Source organism: Typha angustifolia, chromosome 14, assembly GCF_048772165.1.
Source record: "Typha angustifolia cultivar Huaian chromosome 14, ASM4877216v1, whole genome shotgun sequence".
In the NCBI taxonomy this organism is placed as follows: domain Eukaryota; kingdom Viridiplantae; phylum Streptophyta; class Magnoliopsida; order Poales; family Typhaceae; genus Typha; species Typha angustifolia.
In genome coordinates, this window is record NC_133252.1 from 13,504,509 (window position 1) to 13,528,853 (window position 24,345).

General features: G+C 40.0%; 4 protein-coding genes and 2 long non-coding RNA genes across 8 annotated transcripts; 3 read left to right on the forward strand and 3 right to left on the reverse strand.

Annotated features, from left to right (window-relative positions):
• Window positions 1-1,207: 1,207 nt before the first annotated feature.
• Window positions 1,208-5,382, reverse strand: LOC140776420 (uncharacterized). Of its 2 annotated transcripts, none has more exons than XM_073120129.1 (3): window positions 5,244-5,382; window positions 3,753-4,338; window positions 1,208-2,146 (listed from the first exon to the last, which is right to left on the reverse strand). In XM_073120129.1, exons 2-3 carry the CDS (start codon window positions 4,311-4,313, stop codon window positions 1,583-1,585), a joined length of 1,125 nt encoding a protein of 374 aa, XP_072976230.1. In that variant the 5' UTR covers window positions 4,314-4,338; window positions 5,244-5,382; the 3' UTR covers window positions 1,208-1,582. The 2 variants fall into 2 exon arrangements, with proteins under 2 accessions (XP_072976230.1, XP_072976231.1); XM_073120130.1 differs by having other exon boundaries at window positions 5,253-5,373.
• Window positions 5,383-6,894: 1,512 nt separating this feature from the next.
• Window positions 6,895-8,751, forward strand: LOC140776161 (uncharacterized). Its single transcript, XR_012106839.1, has 2 exons — window positions 6,895-7,552; window positions 7,921-8,751. It is a non-coding gene; the product is annotated as an uncharacterized lncRNA (long non-coding RNA).
• Window positions 8,752-8,842: 91 nt separating this feature from the next.
• Window positions 8,843-11,416, reverse strand: LOC140775402 (protein NRT1/ PTR FAMILY 8.1-like). Of its 2 annotated transcripts, none has more exons than XM_073118677.1 (5): window positions 11,278-11,416; window positions 10,899-11,036; window positions 10,591-10,808; window positions 9,968-10,521; window positions 8,843-9,851 (listed from the first exon to the last, which is right to left on the reverse strand). In XM_073118677.1, exons 2-5 carry the CDS (start codon window positions 11,005-11,007, stop codon window positions 9,002-9,004), a joined length of 1,731 nt encoding a protein of 576 aa, XP_072974778.1. In that variant the 5' UTR covers window positions 11,008-11,036; window positions 11,278-11,416; the 3' UTR covers window positions 8,843-9,001. The 2 variants fall into 2 exon arrangements, with proteins under 2 accessions (XP_072974778.1, XP_072974777.1); XM_073118676.1 differs by having other exon boundaries at window positions 11,188-11,285.
• A 1,182-nt stretch (window positions 11,417-12,598) lies between these two features.
• Window positions 12,599-15,278, forward strand: LOC140775403 (laccase-22-like). The gene is made up of 6 exons (XM_073118678.1): window positions 12,599-12,755; window positions 12,903-13,054; window positions 13,159-13,403; window positions 13,521-13,652; window positions 13,772-14,692; window positions 14,804-15,278. The coding sequence occupies exons 1-6, from the start codon at window positions 12,669-12,671 to the stop codon at window positions 14,932-14,934; spliced, it is 1,668 nt and encodes a 555-aa protein (XP_072974779.1). The 5' UTR covers window positions 12,599-12,668; the 3' UTR covers window positions 14,935-15,278.
• Window positions 15,279-17,174: 1,896 nt separating this feature from the next.
• On the forward strand, window positions 17,175-21,019 carry LOC140776276 (transcription factor DIVARICATA-like). Its single transcript, XM_073119928.1, has 2 exons — window positions 17,175-18,408; window positions 18,542-21,019. The coding sequence occupies exons 1-2, from the start codon at window positions 17,972-17,974 to the stop codon at window positions 19,026-19,028; spliced, it is 924 nt and encodes a 307-aa protein (XP_072976029.1). The 5' UTR covers window positions 17,175-17,971; the 3' UTR covers window positions 19,029-21,019.
• Window positions 21,020-21,178: 159 nt separating this feature from the next.
• On the reverse strand, window positions 21,179-24,024 carry LOC140776025 (uncharacterized). The gene is made up of 3 exons (XR_012106829.1): window positions 22,670-24,024; window positions 22,392-22,542; window positions 21,179-22,310 (listed from the first exon to the last, which is right to left on the reverse strand). It is a non-coding gene; the product is annotated as an uncharacterized lncRNA (long non-coding RNA).
• Between the last annotated feature and the right edge of the window lie 321 nt (window positions 24,025-24,345).

A 24,345-nucleotide genomic window follows, 5' to 3' on the forward strand; every position in this document is an offset into this window, starting at 1 on the left:
GCCAGGCACTACAAATTGCTGGAGGACTGCATTATTCAGGGCACGCCTTGGAGTTCACAATTGGGTCCCTTTTGTGAGAATTTTTGTCATAAAGTTGGATTGGATTGCATGGAAATCATCATACTGGGGTTCAAAGGTATTCGAAGTGGGGAAAGCAAAGAGAGCACCTGCTTTTACTGCTTTTCCCTCTGATGGTAAAGTGGTATGCCTAATGAGAATTGTATATCTAGCAAGGTAGTATAAGAAAGGAGGAAGCTGCTCAGAAAAATAAAGAGCATCTTTTCCCCCACTACTCAAACCTTATGATTTGATTTCATGATCATCGCTTTTACATCTAAACATATGCTAGCTAGCTGCCATAAAGCACAGCATTCCTACCTGTTCAACTATGAAAGAAAATTTATACACAAAAAGCATTATTGCATGATATACATACGAGTACTGCATATAAAAGCATTTGCTGCATCAATGAATCACAGTAGAGCTAACAACTTGGTTCAATTGGATCAACAATCGAAAAAGAAAGAATCGCACTCATCCCATGCACATGAGAGAGATCTTGTTTCAGCTTTACTGATGTTCAACCTTCTTTCTTTCTTTATGGAAGTGTTCAGGTAAAATGGGACTGATATAAGTTATTTTAACAACCAATGAGATGCTACCCCAAGTATATTCCACAGGAATTATTGTTGCCTATTTATTACACTGATTGTGTCAATCTGTTCAAGTGCACAAAGAAGGCCTTGGACTGCCGTCCACTTGCAAAACCAGCTTCTTTTAGTTTTGGATGAAATTACAAATATTTTGCACACAAGCCCAAAGTAGATCACAGTAAATTGTACCTCATCGTCATCGGTATCATAAACACAAGCAAAGCCTATGAAACTACAAAGGTAAGGCTCCAACAATGATCAGAATTTTGCGAACCCAACCACAAATTTACATTTAGGAGCTAATGTAACATCTTTATACATACCAGCTGGTCTAAACTTGCAAATTACAGTACTGCAAGTGTAGAAATAGTCCCAAGATGAGGCGTTTGTAATATAATTACATATTTTAGTATTTTAATGCGCACTCTATAAAACATAATATACATATTTTAGTATTTTACCATAAAAGAAAAGAATTTGTAAAGGGTGAACACAAAAATGATAAAAATCATGTATTTATGCTTGACATATACTTTGGCTGTTCAATATTTAAATAGGACAAATGAAGGACAATCCATAATTCGGTAATGCATTTATCAAAATAACCACAAAGATTTGCCATGTAACAACCTGCATGTCGCCAAAACCAACCAAATAATGTAAGGTATGCATTGGACAATCAATAGAAGCTGCAGAAGGTAGTAACCATGCGGCTTCATAATCATATCCAGGAAGGGTAAAAACAAGAAAAATATGAGAGGATTCTCAACATTCAGTATTCTAAGAATATCCACAACTAAATGCCTTTTTCCTCCATCACCATGGTGCTTTATATTCGTTCACCTCAACCTCCCTCTGCAGACAAATATCTACTGGTCTCACACCATTCATTGGATTAGTAGTAGATCACTAGATATATTCTCTGCCTTTCAAGATAAAATGCTTGAGACAGCAGGCCCAAAAGTCCCATGTTCTTTAACAGGATTTATGCGTTCAAGTGCATTAAACCTCATTTGCCCCTCATATGTCAATAACCCAGAAACTCCCTCACCCATTCTGTCAAATCCCCAACTTGAGAAAGTTTCACCCAATTCATACTTTAGTTGATTCCTTGCCATGCTTGTATGAGACCTGATGCAAGCCATAGATCCTGGAGAAGCGCACTGGCACAAATCTGACCTTCCTTTACCGACCTTTGCCTCATAAGTATCTAGAATATACCTTTCTACTGGCCAGACTCGAGTTCCTAACATCCTTGAGATGTTTTTATCTTCCTTATAATCAGATATATCTTTCTCAGATGGGGGCCCAGTCCATTCAGGTATATCGGCTTGAAATGAGTCACCTCGTCCAATGCGTTTCCTCAGCATTATAAGATGCGCTGATGTAAGCCTTGTTATCCTAGATAGCCTCTCAGACCTCCGGGTCGGCAATGCTTCTGTCAGATTCTTGCACCGTGATTCTAAAGACCAGCTCCTGGTTTTCTGTTTTTTCTGTAGCAAACATATCATCCAATTAGATGGAGAACTATTTCAAGAACAGAATCAAGAATGGAAATGGCAAAGTTCCAGTGGAAGGCATAATAATAGAAATAGCATATAAAAACAGACATAATTCTAATAACATGGAATGAAACAAAGTTGTACTACAGTGACGAGAGAATGTTTAGAAACATATAAATGTAGAAATAGAAAAGAAGTAGATGTAATCATGTAATCGACCATACAGTTACAACCAAAATAATTCAGAGATTGAGAGATTGAAAAACTCCACAATTATCTAGACACTGAGTCTAATTTATCCAATTGCTTATTGATCCAACCTAAGAACATCATTTCATATGCAAGAATATGTTTCCATAAATGAAAAGATAATGTTAAATTCTTTCAAAACAGAGAAAGTTATTTATGTGATGACGAGAAATACTATTGAAATCTCCGGTGGACATCCTCATGCTCACCACATTATTAGAACTTTTAGTGTTCTGCGAGGATGACTATATGCAGGTAGTGACTAATTCCAACTCCAGACAGAATTGTGCAACATTTTGGATTAAACCAGTAATAAACCCTCAAAAAGTTCCAAAAGACATGAATAGAATCCAGAAAAAAGAGACAGCAATAATTTTTGATATTGAGACTAGTCTTCCCTAAGGCACAAATAAGCAAGCGGAAACTGGCAATCCCAATAAAAATCTTATATACGAAGAAAAATTCATGTGTTAACAGCTTAACATATACTAATATGAAAGAAATGTTAAATAAAAATTAATTGTGCGTGCTCAAATGGAGCATCAAGCATGCACTATCAAAAGCTCAAATTTTGACATCAGAACAGAACTATGCTTGGTGGCCAGCAATTCCTTGGTCTCTCACAGTAATGGACTGCAGGAAGACAGGAGAAAACCAAAGACTAACACCCACCACCACTTATCTCTTTCTAAAATATGAACAGAAATGGCATTTAAATGCATGAACTTAAAAAAAGTAAATGAAGCAAAAAGTTCTGAGGCATCACGAGGAATTCCAAGGATGGTAAACTCTCCAAAGTATTTGAGGCTGAAATAGCAGCACGCCACTTTGTTGAGCCACTATATCTTTTATATAATAAAGAAAAGCTCAGAAGCTGATGGTAATAGTCCACAGTCCTGATCAAAACAATCAATATGGTCTACGCCAAATTAATCTACACATGAATGAAAGTCACACTCAAGGAGTAGGAAACTAATTCCGAAGGTAACTTACATGATTAACCATCTCAACGTTGAGGATATCAAGGAGATATCTACTGTAAGCTTTGACAAGGATTCCTCACGATTAATTGTAACTAGCGCAATTTAATTCATCATTTGAATAAGGATATAATATCTAATTGTTAAAGCACTTATTTGTAAGATTTAATCTCCATGGCATAGAATTCATTAGTCACTGGAAACATTGACATGTTTGATCTTATAATAAATAATAAAAAAAACAAAATTCTACTCCAAACCTCTCGAGCATAAATTTGTTAAACCCTGAAGAAACTAAAATCCAAGAGATGACGCCATTGAAAACAAACAAAGAACAGCAAAGCAAGAGAAGAAAAGATTCTTTATACCAGCCGACATAAGCTAGGAAACTCCTCCATATCAGCCACGCCTTCCATCTTCACGAACAAAGCTTGTCGACACCTCAAGATCTGCTGTTCCCACTCCTCCCCGTCCTTCTTTTCCTCTACTGGACCCGCCGCCAGATCTCTAACCCATCTCACCATCTCCTCGACATCCCTCTTCCTCTTCTTCTCCGGGCCACCGTCTCTTTCTCCAAACAGCTCGTCTAAAACCGCTTCGAGGAGCGCGTCATCCTCTTGACTGAAGCATCTCCGGTCTCCGAGGTCGGAATGATCGGAATTGGACGACTGAGGGGACGAGCTCGAGACGGGATCGAAGCCTAGGAGATCTTGAGGTGGGTTCTCGCAGAAGGAGGCGGTGGAAATCTCTTTCTCTTCCTGTTCTTGGTGAAAGCTGATTAAGAGTGGATCAAGGCGGATCTCATCTCGTGGGATATATATACCGGCCATCGGAGTCCGGTACTCCGCCGAAGTATAGAAGTCGGCGTTCGGTGGGATCCGTTCACCACCGCAGGGAAGGTTTTTGCCGCCAATTTTGGCTTCTCGCATCCGCCTTGGCGGGAGCTTGCAGTAGCTGGATTTACCAAAAAGGAGAATGAGCTTGCATTAATCGCGATAGGATTCGTGTGGACTTTCACAGCCGTTAGATGAAGAATGTACTGGGCCTGTGGGCTGGTCATTTTGGAGATGATGATTGGGCTCGGGAAATTAGAGCGAATATATCCTATATCTTATGAATAAAATATGAAGAGAAAGAATAATAGCGTGTTTAGTGTTTACTTGTCGAAAAGTGAAATGATGATCTTTGAGATAGAAGTTCCAAATATTAGAACTGTGAGTTTTTATTATTATATTATTATTCTATCTTAGATGAGATATATATAGAATAAAACTAAAAAATCAATCATGCAGTGTTTCCCTAAAAGGCCCAGCATCCACACGAGAAATCGTAAGCAATGGAAGTAATCGATAGCAAAATAGCTCTGAATCCATCTGATCTTTTTTTTTTTTTTTTTTTCTCTCTCTTTTTTTGAGAAAATAATCCACTATTTCCCATCTAATTCTAATCTAACCCTCGCATGAACTCTTCCCTCGAGTTCCCAAAACATAACTATCAGAATTTGAAGAGAGAACGAAGCCCTTGTCCCTAATTATGCCCCAGGAGACATGACATGAATTAGGGAAATCACCATGCGACTTGATAATCCTATCAAAAGAAAGCCAAATTAACGAGAAAATAGATTCGGAATAGTTATAGTTAACCTAGGGGGGCGGGAGGGATGAGACCGAGCCCAATGGGGCGGGTGCACGGGGGGTGGGGTGTGTGTGGACTTGAGACCAAAACAGCCTCCGTTTCGTTTGTCGAGCGAAAAAAAATAAATAGAGATAGAAATAGAAGTAGGAAGTAGAAAGCAAAGGAAATAGTTACAGAGAAGAAGAGGAAAGAGGCCACTCCAGCGAAGAAAAAGAAATACTCACAGAGCGTACTTAAAAAGAAGTTTCCGCTACCCAGAGAGACCCCCCGTGACACCAAGCGTATGGATCTGATGGGAGAAACGAGAAGGGTACTGCCCTGCCAGTACCCACTCCGCTTCGGTTTCCTTAATAATGCCACCAGGATGGCTTATGGTATGGCAAATGACCAAATGACCCCATTTTATAGCTATAAATTATATTACCCACCCCTGGCCCATCACCATCCATGAGTGAGGATAACAAACTTTATTTTATTCTCGACTCACAATAATACCCTTCTAATAGGAAAAATAAACAAGATAAAATACTTTCTTGGCATTTGGATGTAGGTTAACTCTTCAACATGATTATTAGCACCGCTCTGCTATTGGTATCTTTTCCCACCGGTCAACTCAATCTCTTCCCCCTTTCTCTCCCTCTCTTCCTTTTCTCCTTAGATATTTTCCATACCATCTATCTCGCTTCTTACAATGTGGTTTGTTTAAGTCTTTTGTACTTATATCTACACTGCTTCAACATCTGTTTTAAGATCAAAAGAAAACTACAACTAGCTAGCTAATTATATTTGAATGTAATCGGTATTTCTCATTCAAATCTTATTCACCTAAGTGTAATACTGGTAATGGAGCTCTTTAAAATATCTTCTTCCCCTTTTTATATGTATTGAGCATGTAAATTATGATCAGAGTCAATGAATTTATCGGCCTGCCTACGGGTTGCTCCTAAACAAAACTTAAATCTAATTAATTATTCTTATTTTTTTTTAACTTAAATAATAGTTTATGATATAAAAATATGTTAGAATATAAAAAAATATAATAACTAGTGAATGAGAAAGATGAGAGAGAGCAAAGAGATAAGAGAGATAGTGATTGAAATAATAATTAATTAAAATAATATTTTTAATGGCAAATAGTAATTAGATTCTATTAGTAATATAACATAATTGAATGGAATTTAAAAGGAGAGAGAATAATAGTTTTAAGTAGATTGTCATACACTTATTTGGATACAAAATTAATTTAAAAGTAAGCATATACTTGATTTAAACAAGACTGGGGCTTATCTAATCGCCAGATAAGAAACATCTTAAATAAGATAAAGGTGGACATTTATTTTCTGATAAAAAAATATTTATCTCTTATCAAGGGATATTTATCCTTTAATCATATCTCAGAAGTTTGGTGAGAAGATAATATAGCAGTATTAATGAACCTTTTTTAGTCGTATCGTATTTGCTTCTAGATGGTATTACTTTACTAATCTTTACGGTCTTATTATAAACTATGCTCGTATAGTTTCTTGCGCTCTGCCTTATACAAACTTATTAAACTACAAGCATTATTTCTAAAGTATTATTTTAATAACCTGTCGCTTCATTTGTGCCACAAAAGCAATTCTTTTTTTTTAAAGAAAAAAAAAGGGGGGGGGGGGGGGGGGGAAAGTCATTGATTCCCTAGAATATTTTTCTGACTGCCTTTTTTTTCTCAACATATTATTTATTTTATACGATGCAATGAACCTATATTTATATAGTTCTTACAATATCACTATGTATTAGAATTTGAATTTTTAATTTATTTGAAACATAGATTTGCAATAAGAAGTTTAATAAGGTATGAAGTTTAATAACATCCAAAACAAAGAAGAAAAGCATGCTCTAAGTAAAAGTCCACAAGTATAAAGTTGTCCAACAGTCGAAGCCAACAGGTAACCAAACCAAAACTGCCGACGGCAACTCACTCGATCTCGAGGAACCGAGACCGCGTCGTCCCTAACCTCCAGACCTAACAACTGGGAATCAAGTCCAACGACTCGTACAAGCCATTCCTGCCGCGACGTCGAGCCAAGGGCGTCTCTTATGGCATTCCTATCTATATTTCGCTTTAAAAATGGCGATTTGGATAGTGCCATCAAGTTGTTCGACGAAATGCTTGAGAGGAATCACCTATGCAGTCAAGCTATTGGATGATTCTTTAGGTTGTGGCACTATGTCGATTGCTATTATTACCTGGGGAATACTGGTTTTGGAGTCGTCAATTACAGGCCTTTCTTAACGTGACCTCCGTAGAAATCTTCTGCAAGCTAGCGTCCTCTTTCACTCAACTATTTTATGCTCCTCTCTCTGCACTCGTTCATGTACCATGCTTCAAATACAGATATTGATTGCATGCAGAAACATGGTTGTGATTTCTAACACTGGCATTTCATCCTTCGGTTGCATATATGCCAGTAGTCACTGAAGAATATTCCTGCTTTACAAATCCATTTGCCGACTTTTGTGGTCATCGGCCTATCACTCCACATCTGAGGCATGTCTATTAACTTGTATTTAATATTTATGGCTTTGTTAAATTTATTATTTTGGTTTATTATGATTTGGAAGAGATAAAATCTGTAGAGCATCAAAGTTGGTAACTGAGTTACTTAGTTTGGCAGTGGAAGTTATATTGCCAAGATCTTTCTTTGATGCAAAAGCAAAGGATGGAATGTATCAGACCACAACTATGAGAGTTTTGTGGTTTATTATACCAAGCAACATTGCTGATTAAGAATTATTTGGTTGCAATAATTTTAATGCACTATATAGTTAACAAAACTTCCATTTGCCAAGAGACTTGTGAAGAAGTTCCACCACGGCAGTTGTCTTTCACTAATTTTCTCGTTTCTGTTTCCACAGTTATCAAAGCCAGACTCACCTCGTAGATCAGCCCGACGGTAAGTTACACAGCAGTGCCTACTGTGATGGTCAGTAAGGAGATCAGCGCAAGTTATATATTTAGACTTTGCAATTGGCATCAACCAGCACTTTTGGATCGAGATTAAGGCTATTATGCAATGATTAAGGCGACAAGTTTTCTTTCTCCCGTATGTGTGTTAGTATTCTGCAGGCAGACTCTTGCAGAACAGGCCTTCATTTAAGTCTCATCCAGTGTGATCCTAAATCTCCTCCAGAACATTCTCAGTCTTCTCTATCACAACTCTGCTAATTTCTGCAGTCTCTTCAAAAGCCTGCTAAGTACAGTTCAGGTTTTTCATGATCTGTTCCTCCGCAAGTAGGGAATTGTTGTTATCTACAGCATAACTTATCTGGAAAATATGAAAGGCTCTCATCTGTGTTCTTAATGGAAGGTCAAAGAGATAGGACCACTGGTTTCATTCAGATCTTCAAATTTATACTCCTCTCATCTCGAACTAGGCAGTGGCAAGGGCATCCATCTTCCACAGACCACAAACTGAGTCAGGTATGAGGAGTGCTCATCAAGTAAGTGATGAGGCCAAAAATTTTGACCCCTAGCGTGGCAATTTGTGTTAGTTGTTCCTAGTCTTGGAATAAGATGGAATTGCATCAGTCAAATTTATTCTCAACTCCAGAAGTGAACCTAACAGTTGCCTTGTGATCATTTTTCCCTTTGTGTCCATGTAACTACCGAGTGTGAACTCTAAAGACATGCATCATTGCTCTATTGATATGGTTCCAAAGAAATTGAATAAATTATTATTAGCTCCATTGTGGGTTTCTAGCTAGTTTTCTGCATATAGTATATTTTGGTTCAACGTCTCTTGGTTGGATATTTGCCCTTCTAAAGTTTGCATAAGCTCGTCTTTGTACAAAACCAAGGCATAATACATCTTAAAAATTTAGCATTCTTAAAAAGTTAAATATACACCAAACTCATTATTGAAAAATAAAAAAAGGAACTCGTACCAAAGACTGGAAAACAAGTAGAAATGCACTAACATTCTATTCTACTCACTACCTAAGCACTACCAGACTCCACCTCATCCTCAACAGTTGCCTTGTAACTGTACCTCTTCGCAATCCAAAGGTAAACCACAAAGTTGAACAGGCTAAGCACAGCCAGCAGCCAAAAGAAGTAATCGAGATGACCTCGGTTAAGATTGTCCGGAATCCACCCAAGCTTCCCATTCTTGGTGGTAATCCCTGTAACAATCGTGACGAGCAACGTGCTCAAGTAATTCCCAAGTGCTGCAGTAGTGAGCGAGAGCGCAGAGCAAGTGCTCCTCATGGCATCAGGTGCTTGATCATAAAAGAACTCCAACTGCCCAATAAACGTGAACACCTCTGCTGCGCCAACAATGAAGTACTGAGGAACTTGCCAAAATATGGATATGGGCACGTAGCCATTATAGTCATATAACTTGTCTCTTGCCACAGTGCGAAGCCTTATGACCTCCAGAATTCCAGCGGCCAACATGGAGAATATTGAGATGACGAGGCCGATGCCCATGCGGGTTAGCTGCGTGAACCCGCGGTCTCGCCCGGTGAACTTGCGGGCAAATGGGACGATGAAGCGATCGTAGATTGGAACCCAGACGATGACGCTGATGGTGTCGAAGATGGAGAGGGAGGCGGCTGGAATCTTGAAGCTTGGGCCCATGTGGGGATCCAGAGTGTTGCCTTGTAGAACAAACATGGTGCTCATTTGGCTGTAGACGGTGGAGAAGATGATGCCACTGGCCCAGATTGGAAGAATGCGAACTATGCTCTTGAGTTCTTCGACCTGGGTGACAGTACAGAGCCTCCATGGATTCACGGGGCTCTTCTTGTTCTCCTCTTGAGTTATCACTGCTGCCTTGTCGAAGAACCTGAACAGGAGAGCATGTAAGCAATATTCAAAGACTACCAAATGCTGTGCACAAGCCAAGTACCAACAAGATTTTGTTTAGTGAGGAAAGGAAATGCATCGATTTGGTGAACTAACTTAAGCTCATTTGTGTGCTCAAGCTTACGGCTGCCTTGAATTGCAGACTCCTTCTCCGTCACTTCATACAACAGAGAAGTATTACCAGGCACCTTCACTCCGGATTTCCTGAACGATGCAATAACAACCTGCAGAATTCGCGTAAGCGGGCTCCCCCCAGGTTTCTGGTGTCTATATAGTGGCGTTCCGAAGAAGAAGCTAACGACGGCGATAGCCATTGCCACGGCTGGGATTCCAAAGCCCCAACCCCATCCCACGTTCATCTGTATCCACACTAGGATAGAGGAAGCAACTAAGGCCCCAATGTTAATGGATAAGTAGAACCAATTGAAGAAGGAGCTCTTCCTTTTCTTCTCCGACTCATCTGATTCGTCGAATTGGTCAGCCCCGAAAGAAGAGACACAAGGCTTGATTCCTCCAGTGCCCAACGCAATGAGATATAGTGCAAGGAAAACAAGTGCAGTTTGTGTTTTTGTTGGGTCGCATACACCGTTTTGACAGTAGTAAGGTTTTAGCCCTTTGACGGATGCTGACATTGTTAATAACGTCAAACCCTGTAAAGAGAAAATTTATTAGATTGAGTTTATGGAATAGAATGATGGAGAATTCTGACATTAACTTACAAAGATATACACTATCATAAAGGTAGCAATTGTCCAATATCTTCCAAAGTAGGCATCAGCTATAAAAGCCCCGAGCAACGGGGTAATATAGCATGTGCCTGACCAGTTAGTGACATTGTTCGATGCAGTTGTATTTCCTTGGTGGAGACGAGTTTTCATGTAGTTCACCAGATTGGTGCTCATCCCATAATATGCCAATCTCTCGCAGCATTCATTCGCTACATATAAAACATTGGTAAAATACATAATGTCATAAAGACACTCAAGAAAGGTTATCAACTGACATAGTTAGAAACATCACTACTTACCAAGAATGTAGGGGCAAGCTCTCCAATTCCCAGTATTCTTCTTGATGGCAGGATTCCCGTGGATATCTCTCGTTCCATCTTTTGTATACTTATCTTCAGCCTCCTCCATGGGTTTCGACTGCAACAAATTACTTAGCACTGCGATATGAATGTAGAGTACTGTAAAACACGAGTATCCATAATAACGACGATGAAATCATTTCACTAGCTCTATTTCCTAGCAGAGAGAAGATCAAAGATCACGAAGTTGCTAGCCAATTGGAAAGATCTACTAATAAACATCAAACACCTCTGTCTATCATAATTTTTCTTCTTAAACATCTATGAGGAAATAATAAAACATCACATCAGATCGCGATAGAGAAGGGAAGGCTATCACCCTCTGGGCTACGGCCACAAGCGGAATAAGTTTTATTCCAGCGAACTAGAACAAGGGAAGGTAACTCTTATTCCAGCCGGAAGGATGGTGAGAGATACATTTGAAATCCGATGATTAATATCGGGTCGTTACGATTCTGTCACGATCGTGACGGAGTGCTGGGGAATCTAACAAGGAGAACCAGGGGGGATTTGTTAAGATACTCCGAGTTCTTAATTCTGTTAAGATTCTCCTTCATTGAAGGACTAGACTATAATGATTAGTTAATGAGAGAATATCTAAATGTTTCGAGAAAATTTCTAAGCTTGTTGGCACTGTGGTCGAGTCGATGACCTTGGATTAATTCAGGGCCCATCTCACACTTGGGTAGATTGAATTGGGCTGGCCCACTTATACCCACTGGACAGCTAAGTATATGGTAAAGCTGCTAATCACATATTCACATATAGATAGCTTTTGTTTCAAACTAGCGAACAGTCTCTCCACCACACCGTAGAAAGCCACTTCCCAACCATAGTTTAGGAAGTCACTTTTTGTCGATAAGCATGCGGCCATAAACACCATTATAGCAGTAAAAGAAAGACCATGGCAACATGAAAATAAGATTATATAATTAGTGAGTGCAATTAAAAGGTAGGTTAATTTAATATGGATAAGCAAGTGATTGCCTTTTTTTTTTCTAGCCACCTGTTTGATCTAATTCCCTAACATTTCCGGCCGCAGTATTTGCAATTCAATATGGAGTAATAGTTGGAGTACAACCCGTCAAAATGGCGACTGCTATAACGTTGCCTTTTACCTTCAGATTGCAACAACGTGAAAGTTGCGAGTTTTTGGCTGTAATGCTTGACAGGACAAAACATTACAACTCTCCTTCTATGCTTTCAGAGAAGATATTAGTCTGAACGGTACGGTCGTGTCAGTCCAATTTCATCTCCGTTTACAAAAAAACGATAAGTACCCATTACCTAACCAAGTGAACATGGAGTAGATTTTAGGACTAAATACAGAATAATCGATATGCAATTTAAGTATTTTCAAAGTTAATATCTGTAATGCATCTTTTAACCAATGGAAAATGACACTTAGCTCATTGAAGCAGGTTCCAGAATTACATCGTATTGAGATATTCGAGCTTTATGTGGAGTTCAAGTAATCTCGAATCGGTATGTGGTAATTCTACCATAACCTTGTTATTCAAGGTTCCCTTACCTACAATTAAAAACGACTCGGCAGCTAAAAGTCCCAACCCATTATAAGGATATGCTGGCCAGTCATTCCATGCAATCAAAGTACTCCAACCATTCTGAACAATAGAGAGAGAGAGAGAGAGAGAGAGAGAGAGAGAGAGGGCTCAGAGATCAAGGCAAGGGAAGGTGAGGGAGAAGAAGATGGAGTCTTGGCTTCGGACATTAGTCTTGGTGGCTTGCCTGCTTCCTGCTCTTGTTGACGGACGGACTCGTCATTACAAGTTTAACGTGCGTATTAATTTGAGTCATTAATATTCCGGACTTCATGCATTTGCGCTATGCTCTCTTGCTTATCAATTTAATAAACGTTAAATAAGATTATTTGTATAGATTTGTGTTTGTACTGGTTCTATATATACATTTATAATTGCGCAGGTGGTTTCGAAGAATATGACTCGGTTATGCTCCACGAAGCCCATCGTCACCGTGAACGGCAAGTTCCCGGGGCCCACCCTCTACGTGAGAGAAGGCGACAATGTAATCGTGAAGGTCGTCAACCATGTAAAATATAATGTTACTGTCCACTGGTGAGCAGTCTCCATCGATCCATCTATGAATCATCCTAACCTCTTGAGTGCAATATAATTAATTATCAAACCAAGAGGTAGTAATCCATCATATATGTTCACAGGCATGGAGTGAGGCAGCTTAGAACGGGCTGGTACGATGGCCCGGCCTATATCACACAGTGTCCTATTCAACCGGGCCAGAATTTTGTGTACAAATTTACAATCACTGGCCAGAGAGGAACGCTGTTTTGGCACGCTCACATCCTTTGGCTAAGGGTTACCATTCATGGTGCTATTGTCATCCTTCCTAAGCTTCACGTACCATATCCCTTCCCCACTCCCGATAAGGAGGTCGTCGTAGTCTTAGGTATAACTAATTAATTAACGAGATATATAGATATATTTATCAAACTCTTGCATATATGATATATACATACATGGACGTGGCGTACATGATTGCTTCATAAATATGAATTAATTGCAGGTGAATGGTGGAAATCCGATACGGAACTCGTGATCAACCAGGCTATGAGTGCTGGTTTGCCACCCAACGTTTCGGATGCTCATACTATTAACGGTCACCCTGGTCCCATGTCCGCTTGTGCTTCTCCACAAGGTTAGTACGTACGTACACCTAAGCTATGTCTTTTATATATATATATATATATAGTCTAATTCTGGATGATATTACTTCAAATTAATTAATGCATGGTTGGCGTATATATGTATATACAGATGGATTCAAGTTACAAGTGGAGAGTGGGAAAACGTACATGCTACGGATCATCAACGCTGCTCTTAATGATGAGCTCTTCTTTAAGGTTGCGGGCCATAATCTAACGGTAGTAGAAGTGGATGCCGTCTATACTAAGCCGTTCACGACCGACACCGTCCTCATTACGCCGGGCCAGACCACCAACGTCCTCCTCTATGCCGACAAAAGCGCCGGACGGTACCTAGTCACCGTCTCGCCTTTTATGGACTCGCCCATCCCCGTCGACAATCTCACCGCCACCGCCACCGTGCACTATACGAATACACTCTCCACCACCGCCCTCACCACCATCACTCCGCCGCCGCAGAACGCTACCCCGGTAGCGTCTAACTTCATCGACTCCCTCCGTAGCTTGAACTCGAAGGAGTTTCCAGCGAATGTGCCATTAAAAATCGACCACTCTCTCCTCTTCACCATTGGCGTCGGCGTCAACCCTTGTCCTACTTGTGTCAACGGATCTAGGGTCCTCGCCGACATGAATAACGTTACCTTCGTCATGCCGACAACCGCCATCCTGCAAGCGCATTACTATAACATCAGCGGTGTGTTTACCGACGATTTCCCCGCGAATCCCGAGATAGTTTTCAATTACACGGGCAGTGGGCCGAATAATATGCAAACGATGAACGGAACTAGGGTTTATCGCCTCCCTTATAATTCTACAGTGCAACTAGTACTCCAGGGTACAGGAATTATAGCACCTGAGAGCCATCCGATCCATTTGCATGGCTACAACTTCTTTGCAGTTGGGAGAGGGCTTGGAAATTTTGATCCTAAGACATCTCCCTCTAAGTTCAATCTCGTAGACCCAGTCGAGCGTAACACCATTGGAGTGCCCGCAGCAGGGTGGACTGCTATAAGATTCAGAGCAGATAACCCAGGTATACACATATACATACACATATACGTATACATATAGAGAGAGAGATATTTAAAGAGTTGATATATTTCTTGTGCTAATCTAATATTATAAATATTTTGAGTTGGTGTAGGTGTTTGGTTCATGCATTGTCACTTGGAAGTGCACACTACGTGGGGGTTAAAAATGGCATTCTTGGTGGAGAATGGGAAGGGTCCAAATGAGTCTTTAATACCGCCGCCAAAGGATCTACCAGCGTGCTGAGATGATCATGTTTGGGAAAACCCAAAAAAGAATAATGTTCTCTTTGATGAACGTGGAGAAGAAAATCCATTGTCGGGTTCTGCAAGTCATTAAAGAGAGACGTGATTGGGGGAAAAGGTTGAGTGTATGGATACTTAAAATTAGTTGTGGCTTTGTTTTGGAGGTCGTTTTCAATTCTGTAGCTCTTTTTTTCCTTAATTTCCATAAGATGGAGACTATTTTGTCTTTTGGCTATGTGGGTGTCCAATTTCCCTTACCAATTTTTTTACCTGTAATAAATGAATAATGTAAGAGAAGGAAACATTGTGAAATATATTTATTCATTGTGTGGTTGAATGTCGCAATACAGATGGAAGTGGTGCCGTGATGATGTAGCTTGCGTAAGACTTACGAACCATGTTTGGTGATCGAAGGCAACGTTTTCTCATTAGTTGGTCTAATCCAACTTAATTCTTCTAACGAAAACATTCGGATACTTTAAAAAAGGAAACACCTAATTCTCATGCGGTTTTCTTCTATTAATTTTAGCGGCATATTTAAAACACTAAAAGAATGCGTTTGTTTAAGAGATATAATTATAGAGTTAGATTAGTTATTTGACCAGCCTCACATAGACAGACACTAAAAAGAAGATATATCTCCAGTGGATGGATGGATAAGTACATTATTATTATATTACTTTTGTGTAAAAATAATAATAAATTTAGATATATAAATAACAACCAAAATCTTAACTTATTTAGCCAGCTAAGTTGTCAACGTTTTTATCAGTGGAGACAACTACTTACCAACATTTCTAGCCGGATACATCCAATGCAACTTGGGCCCACATACGTCAAGTCTAATCATAGCCTCCAACTGGAGCTAGATGTCAGTAGGCGAACTAGCGTTGACCCCAAAAATTAATTTTACTTGCAATACAATATGCAGTCGATTGCTTCATGGGCCGTGGAGTGAGCCCTTACATGATTACGAAAATGTTAGCCAATATGGGCTGCGTTGGCCCAGCCGTTGGGCCCAAAACAAGTCCTTGTGGGTCCCACTTTAAGCTATAGTTTTTCTCGTGCAACAAAGGCTTTGGCACTGTTGGCATTGTTGGCATTGTAGAGAGAGAAGAGATCGATCCTCGATCACATGATTTGTGAGGAGGTGAGAGGGGGGGTCCAGCCTAACACTTACAACTTAGGTGGACCCCCTCAATTGGCCAATAAAACGTACGTTGAATATACTGAGTGGTGGTGGTCTCCCCCCCCTCCCCGGGCCTTCTCCCAATAAGTATCACAACATGGAATCTCTTGAACAGAAAGATCCACCCACTCCACTCTGCATCTACTAGTGGGATCTTTAACTATTCCAATCTATGCAACCAAGTAAGGGAATCTTCTCCTTTTCCCCTTAACATAACGTATAAATTCTGTTATTTTTGTGGTGTACTTTCTCCCGGCCTAATGGAGGGCTGACATTTGTTTTAGTCGGCTACGAATACTGATGGCTTTGGAGTTATATGCATGTAGATTATAAGTTATCGCTATCTAAAAGAGTAATGTACTACCACTTGCACTATGTGTGTGTGTGTGTTTGTGTGTGTGTGTGTATATATACATATATATATATATATATATATATGTACATAGTAGTAGTTAGTAGATCTACCATATGTATAGTATCCTACACCACATAGGATTCCATAGACAAGAGTAAAATATATAGTGAAACAGAAGAGGATCTCCCACTCGAAAGCCGTTGCTGAACGTGAGGAGCCAATCACCCTGTCTCGTTTCGAGCTGTCGGAATCTCATTAGCCTACCCTATATATTGTAAATAGTATTGCTAACTAGGTGATTTGGTGAGGTTAGTTTGTTCGTTGTGCAGAACAGAGGTGAGTAAGATATCTACTCTTTACGATAACAAACTAAATACGAGGAAACTACTAATAGAATTACTCGTAGTTAACTACTAAAGCCCAAGCAGCCTATTGCCAGTCGACACGTGGCCTGGCAAGTAAAAAACGAAATAGCAGACCGACCATTGGAATGGAATGAGAAGAGAGAGAGAGAGAGATGGGGTGGGTGGCAGTTGGTCACATCAAGAGTTGGGACCAGCAAGCAACATGGGGGAAGAGATGGCAATGAGCGATCCTATTCCAACCGAAAGCAAATTAAATGACAAACCAAAAGGAGAGATCGATGCTGTTGCTGGAAGTAAATTTCATTGCTTGCTAATGGTAATGGGCTATAGCTAGAACAAAATTATTCTTATTCTTCTTAATTCTTTTTCTTGTTCCGATAAGATTTAGTTGGACAAGAGTGAAAGGATTAGGAGGTAATTAATGAGGAGCAAGGACCAATCCAACTTGAGTTCTTAGTAGGTATTAGGGTTTTCTGAAGACTATATATAAAGATGGGTATTTTATTATCACAACAATATAGTATAGTTTTAGCTTTAAAATAGTCGGTAAATTTGTGTTCGGTTGTGCCGACCACACCAATTGTGCTGCCTTTAGGTCTCAAATGGTGGAAGAGGTATAAAACTGAAGGGAACGATGGACATTTTATAGTTTGGATTCCTTCTGCTATCCCTCCTCCTCTTTCCGTTCTCATTCAAACTCGCACAACAAGAAGGGTAAGAAAAAAGATAAAGAAAAAAGGGGGAAAAAAAAAATCTCATCTTTGCTTCTTATCGACTTGGTTTCTGCTCCCTTGATCTTTCATCAATCTCTTTTTTTTTTCTTTTAATTAGTGGTCGAGGTTTTAACGGGGCTTATGAGATCGAATCCTAATCTGCAATCTTTCTTCCTTTCTTTTACTCTTCCTAGAATGAACTGTCTTGCGATCCATCTTTTACCCTCCTCGTTAGTGTAATTCTCCTTCTTTTCATCTAATTTTGAGTCTCCTTAATCGTTCTGAAAGGTATTTTTCCATTGGGCATAACTTAGTTTCCAAGGTCTCTCCTTGTTTTGAACTCTTGAGGTCTCTATAGCTTTAGAAGTGGCGGGTATCATTCAGATTCCTGAGAGGAAGCTTTGGGAGGCCTTGAAATGATGATGGAAGCGTGGACGGAAGTACTCCCCCCCAAGTCGCCATGTTTCTCCAACTCAAGCTGGTTTCTTTCCCAGAAAAGGATCGCGGATTGGACCCAAGAGGAGAACAAGGTCTTCGAGGATGCGCTCGCCCGCTTCGATGGAGATGCCCCTGACAAGTGGGAGAAGGTGGCTGCGTTGATACCAGGGAAGACGGTGGGCGATGTTATTACCCATTACCAAGATTTGGAGAATGATATCAATAACATAGATGCAGGGTTCATCTCCTACTCGCAATATGAAAATTTCGATTTTACATTCGACATCCAGGGCAGCCATAGTTTTGAAGGGCTAAAGCAGTCGTCGTACTGTGTCTATGGGAAGAGACCAGGAGGAGGCAGAGCATCTGATCAAGAGAGGAAGAAAGGAGTCCCTTGGAGTAAAGAGGAGCACGAGTCAGTTTCTATTGGCGTTGATACTTTTATTTACTTTTGGGTTGCATATAAACTTAAAACAGTAGCTTATCTTGCGACTGTGCTTGTCATTTTTATCTCCTACTGACGACGAATTTTGTTTACTTGGTTTCAGGAGGTTTCTGCTAGGTCTGGAGAAATTTGGTAAAGGGGATTGGAGAAACATAGCCCGGAATTTCGTCAAGACCAGGACTCCTACCCAAGTGGCTAGCCATGCTCAGAAGTTCTTCATCAGGCATAATTCCGGTGCAAACGATAAGAGAAGATCCAGCATACATGACATCACAACCGTCAATTTACTGGATGACGGGCCTCCATCACCGTCTGCGCGTACTATGCCGTCAACTTCAGCTGCTTTCCCTGCATTGTCCGATCAATGCCCCATTAGAGTTGATTCAAATCAATTCAATGAAGCTGCCACCTTGTTTAAGCCATCGGAAAATGGTAATCAGTTAATACAAGCACCTTTGGGAATAAATCCGTATGGCATGACGAAATTCCCGATGGAAAGCTCACACAGTGGCCCTCTCTGTGATTCCATGAGTAATGCCACAGTAAACTTTGTGGATAGGAAAGGGCTTGAGGTGTTATTGCTTAGATAGCTGATCTGCAGATACTTGTAGGAGAGATGGATTGCGGTTATCATAAAATTCAGATCTTTTAACCTTGAAGCAGAAAATATTAGTGTTTTGGATCAGTGTCATGCTATGAAAAATTTAGGGGCCTATCCAGAGCATCAGGCGATGCTAGGAGTTCTATATTCGAGTTTAAGCTCTCTCTTCTTCACTGTATATAATTCTAATTTGGTGGTACAGGACTCGATAAAGTGCAGCAAAATAAAACTTGATGCCTGAGGAAACTTTCAGACTTGGAATGCTGCCTACTTGTGCCAGACTCATACCTTCTGTTGATAGTCTCTTCCCCTGTCCAAGTTCTTAAGTGTAAGAGATTCGTCTTAGAGGAAGTACATAATATGGCATATTCTCTTCTATGTAGCAGGAGTGAGAGAAGTGAGTGTGTGTGTGTGTGTGTGTTTATTTCATTCTGTTGTTCTTGATGTTCAAGTTGAGGAACTGAGTCATGTCATTCAGCCTCCTTTTGCCGATATTTGATCTGGGTTTATATGAGCTTTTACTTCATAGTTATAAGATCCCCTATGGTCATTACTCGATGACTGTAGCATCATCTCGGCGTGGAAGTTTTCTTCTTTTTTGCTGAACTTGTTAAGAAATCGGCAGATCAATGAAATCATCCTTGTCAGGAGCTAGAGGTATTGAGTTTTGACTAATTTATTATGTTTCTACGATTCTACTTACTTTATCTGCTTCCAATCTGTCAATCATTTAGAGAATCTATCCAATCCACTCTCTGAACATGATCACAACCAAAACTAATTCAACCCAGCTTGCCCAAGGTGTTGGAACTGGCAAATTCATGATACAATCCACTGCACTAGCACTGTGCTTCCTCACGTCTTTCATTCAGGCAAAGTTGAAACTGTTTCAGAATCCAACCATGTATTTCTCTGTCTGATGGAGTCAAGCGGCATTCTCTTTAGTATAGCCACTAGTTCTGATTATTGTTTGAAGATTTATGTCAAGTTAACTAGCCTTTTGTCTTCAAAGTACATTAAATTAAATTTCTAGCATTTTGAGCTTCCAAACAATAATCGGAGATGAGTCAGAAAGCAACTTGCATATGTGTCCTCCGTTTCTTCTTTCTGTGAAGAAAGGTTTACAGCGATTTATAGATTGTATGATGCATAGTGAAGTAGATAGACACTTTTTAGATACACCAACTTGTTTATGGTTCTCTGATCTCATCAACACCAAGCATACAGATCCACTCAGCAAATGGTGGATAGGACTTTAGAAGGTAATCTTTTGATCTTTTTTCTATATGTCGACAATCTGCAGCGAAAAAAAATGTTAACATTACAGAAGAAAGGCAGATGGTCTTAATGCATGTAAGACATCGCCAGTGCGTGTCAATTAAAATGATCTCGCTTGCCTTTCAGTAAATTCACTGGCTCAAAATAGAAGACATATTCTAGTAGTAGAATAAAATCCGAAGCATTAATGATCTCATGGTGGATTTCCTACTACTCACAGCCTGGTCTTGTGTATGTGAAGCTTGTGATACAACTTTATAGTTGGAAGCTAAGCCACATACAAATATATCTGGTGGATTTTGCGCTGCCCTAAAAGAGTCCAAGAACTATATCCTTTTGTTTTTCTAATTTTTCTATTGTGAAAGCTATAACTAATGGCAGTCTCTGCAGGGAATATATGAAAACTAGGACAGGCATTGCCACCGCGGCTGCAACTATCAGCGAGTTGTGGTGCAAATAATTTGTGCTCCATCTGCTGGGGAATAGAAACAATGGGTCAGTGCAACATGAGCAAAGAAGCCACCTCTGCTGACCTTTCTGTAATAAATGATGGTACTATCGACTTCCTTTTCGAAAGATGCTGCATCCTTTTCTGCAACTTGTACAAATAGAGAGAACCTGATTCCACTTTATTCTTGTCATGAATCTTTTATAATGCGCTGTTTGGTGGATCACATACATACATATACTCTAAAACATCGACTCTACTCTCTTTTGTACAGTTATTGGTTGTTCTGAATACAAGACTAATGGGAACAAGGCCACAATTTTAGGCCAGACACACACACACACACACTCACTGATTAAATCTTTAGCCATGTGTGTTCATGGAACCCCCCCTGTTGGGCTCAAGTCTTTGTGACTAATGGCACAAAGAAACTTGTGATTAAATCTTATTATATGTATGACTATGACCGAGTCCTGGACTTTCCCACCTACGCAAGTTTCACATTTCAAAGACACGTTCCCATTGAATAAACACCAGTAATAGAGGAAATAGTAAGGGACTATTCGCAAGGCAAGGCAGTAATTTTCCAGACATTGCTTTCCAATGAACCAATATTCAGTTGCAACTACAGTTCACAAAAGAGAGGTAGACAGTTTTGTTGACGCAATTTGGTAAAGGTTAATACAGAAAACACACATGGACATGTCTATCAGCAGACAAAGTTAGAAATTACATGAGGAATTAATCTGGCGAGAAAATGTTAGAATCGACCTTCTGTAGATTTAATGTATCACGGATGTTGGACGATCTGACCTCTCTCCAGCAACGGAATGGTACCCAAGTACTCTTGAAAGAATGAATTTGTCTTGTTGAGGAACATAAACGAGCTCTCTTGAAAGAATGACCTCTATGTTCCAGAAGGACCTTGCCATGGACTTAAGGCTCTTAATCATCTCAGGGGTTAGGAAAACCCCGTCTCCCTCCACCCACAAATATTTTAAAGAAGGCAGCAGATGTTCCATGCAAGCTATAACAGCTTCACTAAAGTAACAGTCCCGCGTTTCGAGCTTCTGCAAGCTCGGGGGACGTTGTACTGGAAAACGCTCTAATCCAGCATCTGGCTCCCCAACATGACTCAGCACCTACTGTTGGATTTTCTTGTCGCATTTTCCTATGGCACAAAGACCGTCATCCGTATGGCGTCCAGGTCCCGAGCAAAGTAATAACCTCCGGAGATTAGTGCAACCTCCTACCGGAGCACAGACGCCATTGTCAAGGGGATATTATCTTTCGATTGGATGGACGCCATGCAATCATTTAAGGTTTTTTGCAGTGAGTCCCTAGATCAATCAGAACATGATTCGTGATATCAGGGACACAAACCGGTAGATATTCAAGTTTGCGACAGTTCAAAGCTACTGTCCCCAGTTCGGTTCATATCAGGCCGTGCACTTGGTTTAAACTTCATTTTGTAATTCTGAGTCTCCGTAGTTTCTTGCATGTATGAGCAACAGCTACTCCTGAACTTCCAATTGCAGAACTTACCTGTTGAGCAAACATATAAGAAGTATTAAGAAAATAACAAATCAGCAATCAAAGAAGGTTTAAACTATTCAAGATAATTACCCTGAGTATTTCTAGATTATGGCATTCTGCTATCATCCTAGGTTGGTCCCTTGCGTTGTGAAATCTCGTATGCATGTACAACTCTTTTAGTGCAGTACAACATGGAGATACTGTGAGCATCCCATAATTCCCACTAAAGAAGAGGCCCAAGCTGCAGTGTCAAAGGAAACACGATTTTTTCATATATTCCAACATCTTGCTTATCATAATGTAGCCTCCCAACAGAAATATTTTTTAATGCTAAGCCTAACTAGACCAGAAGCAGAATAGCAATCTACCTTCAAGGAACTCAACGACTTCCAATTTTGAGCAAGTAGTTTCAAGTCACTTTCCAGGAATTTGAGCTGTCCCAGTGAAATGCAAAGCCTCCAGCACAGAATTGTTTAGAGCAAGACCATGGAACCACATCAGATCAGCAATTGTACTTCTGGTCAAAACTAAAATTCTAAGGGAGCTGTTAATACAATTTAGAATTAAGCGTTAGTTGTCGCATTGGAAATTAATTGCAGGCTTGGAATGTACAATAGTGTTCCTAAGAAATTATGCACTGATAACCATAATAATTAATTGCAATTCAAATACATACAAAACAACATATAACTCCAGCAACTAAACTGTGTAAAGCAAGGAAAACATTTAGCAGAGTTATCCTACATGAAAAGGCTTGCCAGCTACTACAACGCAAACCATTAGTATAGATGTCAAATTTAGTACCCTGTTGATTTGTCATCCATTACCAGCTCGATTGAACGTTGTTAATAATTATATAAACTGTAAGTCTGTAATAGAAACTTATCCCATATATTTGAGTATCAATTCTTACATCCTTCGATATTTCTCCCTCCCACAGTTTATACGTTTCTCCCTCCCACAGTTTATATGGCAGAATATTTCCTAGTCCATGACACCAACTGATCATTTCAGGCCTCCCATTACGGTATTCCTTAATTAATCAGTCATATCTTCCAAAATATATTTAGCAAGTCTACATCTTCTAAAATATATTTAGCACGTCTACATCTTCTAAAATGAAGTTTAGTCACATTTCACCCGCCCTGACCTTTCCTTAGATTCTGGAATCTGTTTGACATAGGACCCTAATTTTGGTTGGCAGTATAAAACAGGAGTATCTAATCTCCTGATTAATCATAGCATCGTATTGTGACGAGATCCAAAAGAGCAACTTACAGATGCAAACCAGTTCCATTTGCAAATTTCCTCGAATTTATTAATTAAAGCTCCTCTACATGAACCAAAAATGTTCCAACTTTTTACGTGCATGGACATATATAGTCTATATATCCTCTTAAATTCCAATCTTGACAACAAACCCTGTCTAACTAGAACCATTTCATCCCTAGTATTTTTCTGCAGCCAAGTCAAGATGCTCAATCTCAAGCAAATTATATTAATCAAGAACATCATCACTATAGAATATTATTGCTGGCATCCAACCATCTAAATATAGCTAGTTTCTGCAATCAAATTAATAGGGAAAATCCATCCTAAACGAATCAATTGATCGGTAGGAAATAAAAACTATCCACCAACTCAATGAAGACCATGAGAAGATATGACTAGCTAGCTAACGGAATAATATTTATGTCCAAGATAACATGGAAGAAAAGAAAAGGATCACCTGAGAAAGAGGGCCACCATGTGGAGCGCTCCGGTGGAGAAGCCGGAGCAGATTTCGAGCTTGAGCGACTCTAGAATTCTACCCTGCGCTTCGACGAGCACGTTGATGTCGCTATCCGTGAGCCGATCATCCCCCGCAAGTGGAGCGCCTTGAGGCACGACAAGCTAGTCCCAATCTTGGCTATCCAGGGAGCCGCATATGCCCCGGCACCAATCGTCCGGAATAAAGCGAAGCTTTGCGTCTCTGGGCTTCCCTTCTAGCTTGAGGGAGCGGAGGTTGGGGAAGCGGGTGGCGAGTTGGTGCGGGGCGGCGGAG

What these genes read in the sequence shown, in the direction of transcription:
- LOC140775402 (XM_073118676.1), bottom strand. An exon ending in AGCTTGCCCCTACATTCTTG is followed by an intron (nt 10,809 to 10,898) that starts GTAAGTAGTGAT and finishes TTTTATATGTAG; the next exon opens with CGAATGAATGCTGCGAGAGA. An exon ending in TTATGATAGTGTATATCTTT is followed by an intron (nt 10,522 to 10,590) that starts GTAAGTTAATGT and finishes TTCTCTTTACAG; the next exon opens with GGTTTGACGTTATTAACAAT.
- LOC140775403 (XM_073118678.1), top strand. Translation starts at nt 12,669, where the DNA reads ATGGAGTCTTGGCTTCGGACATTAGTCTTGGTGGCTTGCCTGCTTCCT. An exon ending in GGAGGTCGTCGTAGTCTTAG is followed by an intron (nt 13,404 to 13,520) that starts GTATAACTAATT and finishes AATTAATTGCAG; the next exon opens with GTGAATGGTGGAAATCCGAT. An exon ending in ATTCAGAGCAGATAACCCAG is followed by an intron (nt 14,693 to 14,803) that starts GTATACACATAT and finishes GAGTTGGTGTAG; the next exon opens with GTGTTTGGTTCATGCATTGT.
- LOC140776276 (XM_073119928.1), top strand. Translation starts at nt 17,972, where the DNA reads ATGATGATGGAAGCGTGGACGGAAGTACTCCCCCCCAAGTCGCCATGT. An exon ending in TGGAGTAAAGAGGAGCACGA is followed by an intron (nt 18,409 to 18,541) that starts GTCAGTTTCTAT and finishes ACTTGGTTTCAG; the next exon opens with GAGGTTTCTGCTAGGTCTGG.
- LOC140776420 (XM_073120129.1), bottom strand. Translation starts at nt 4,313, where the DNA reads ATGCGAGAAGCCAAAATTGGCGGCAAAAACCTTCCCTGCGGTGGTGAA. An exon ending in TTCCTAGCTTATGTCGGCTG is followed by an intron (nt 2,147 to 3,752) that starts GTATAAAGAATC and finishes TGTTTGCTACAG; the next exon opens with AAAAAACAGAAAACCAGGAG.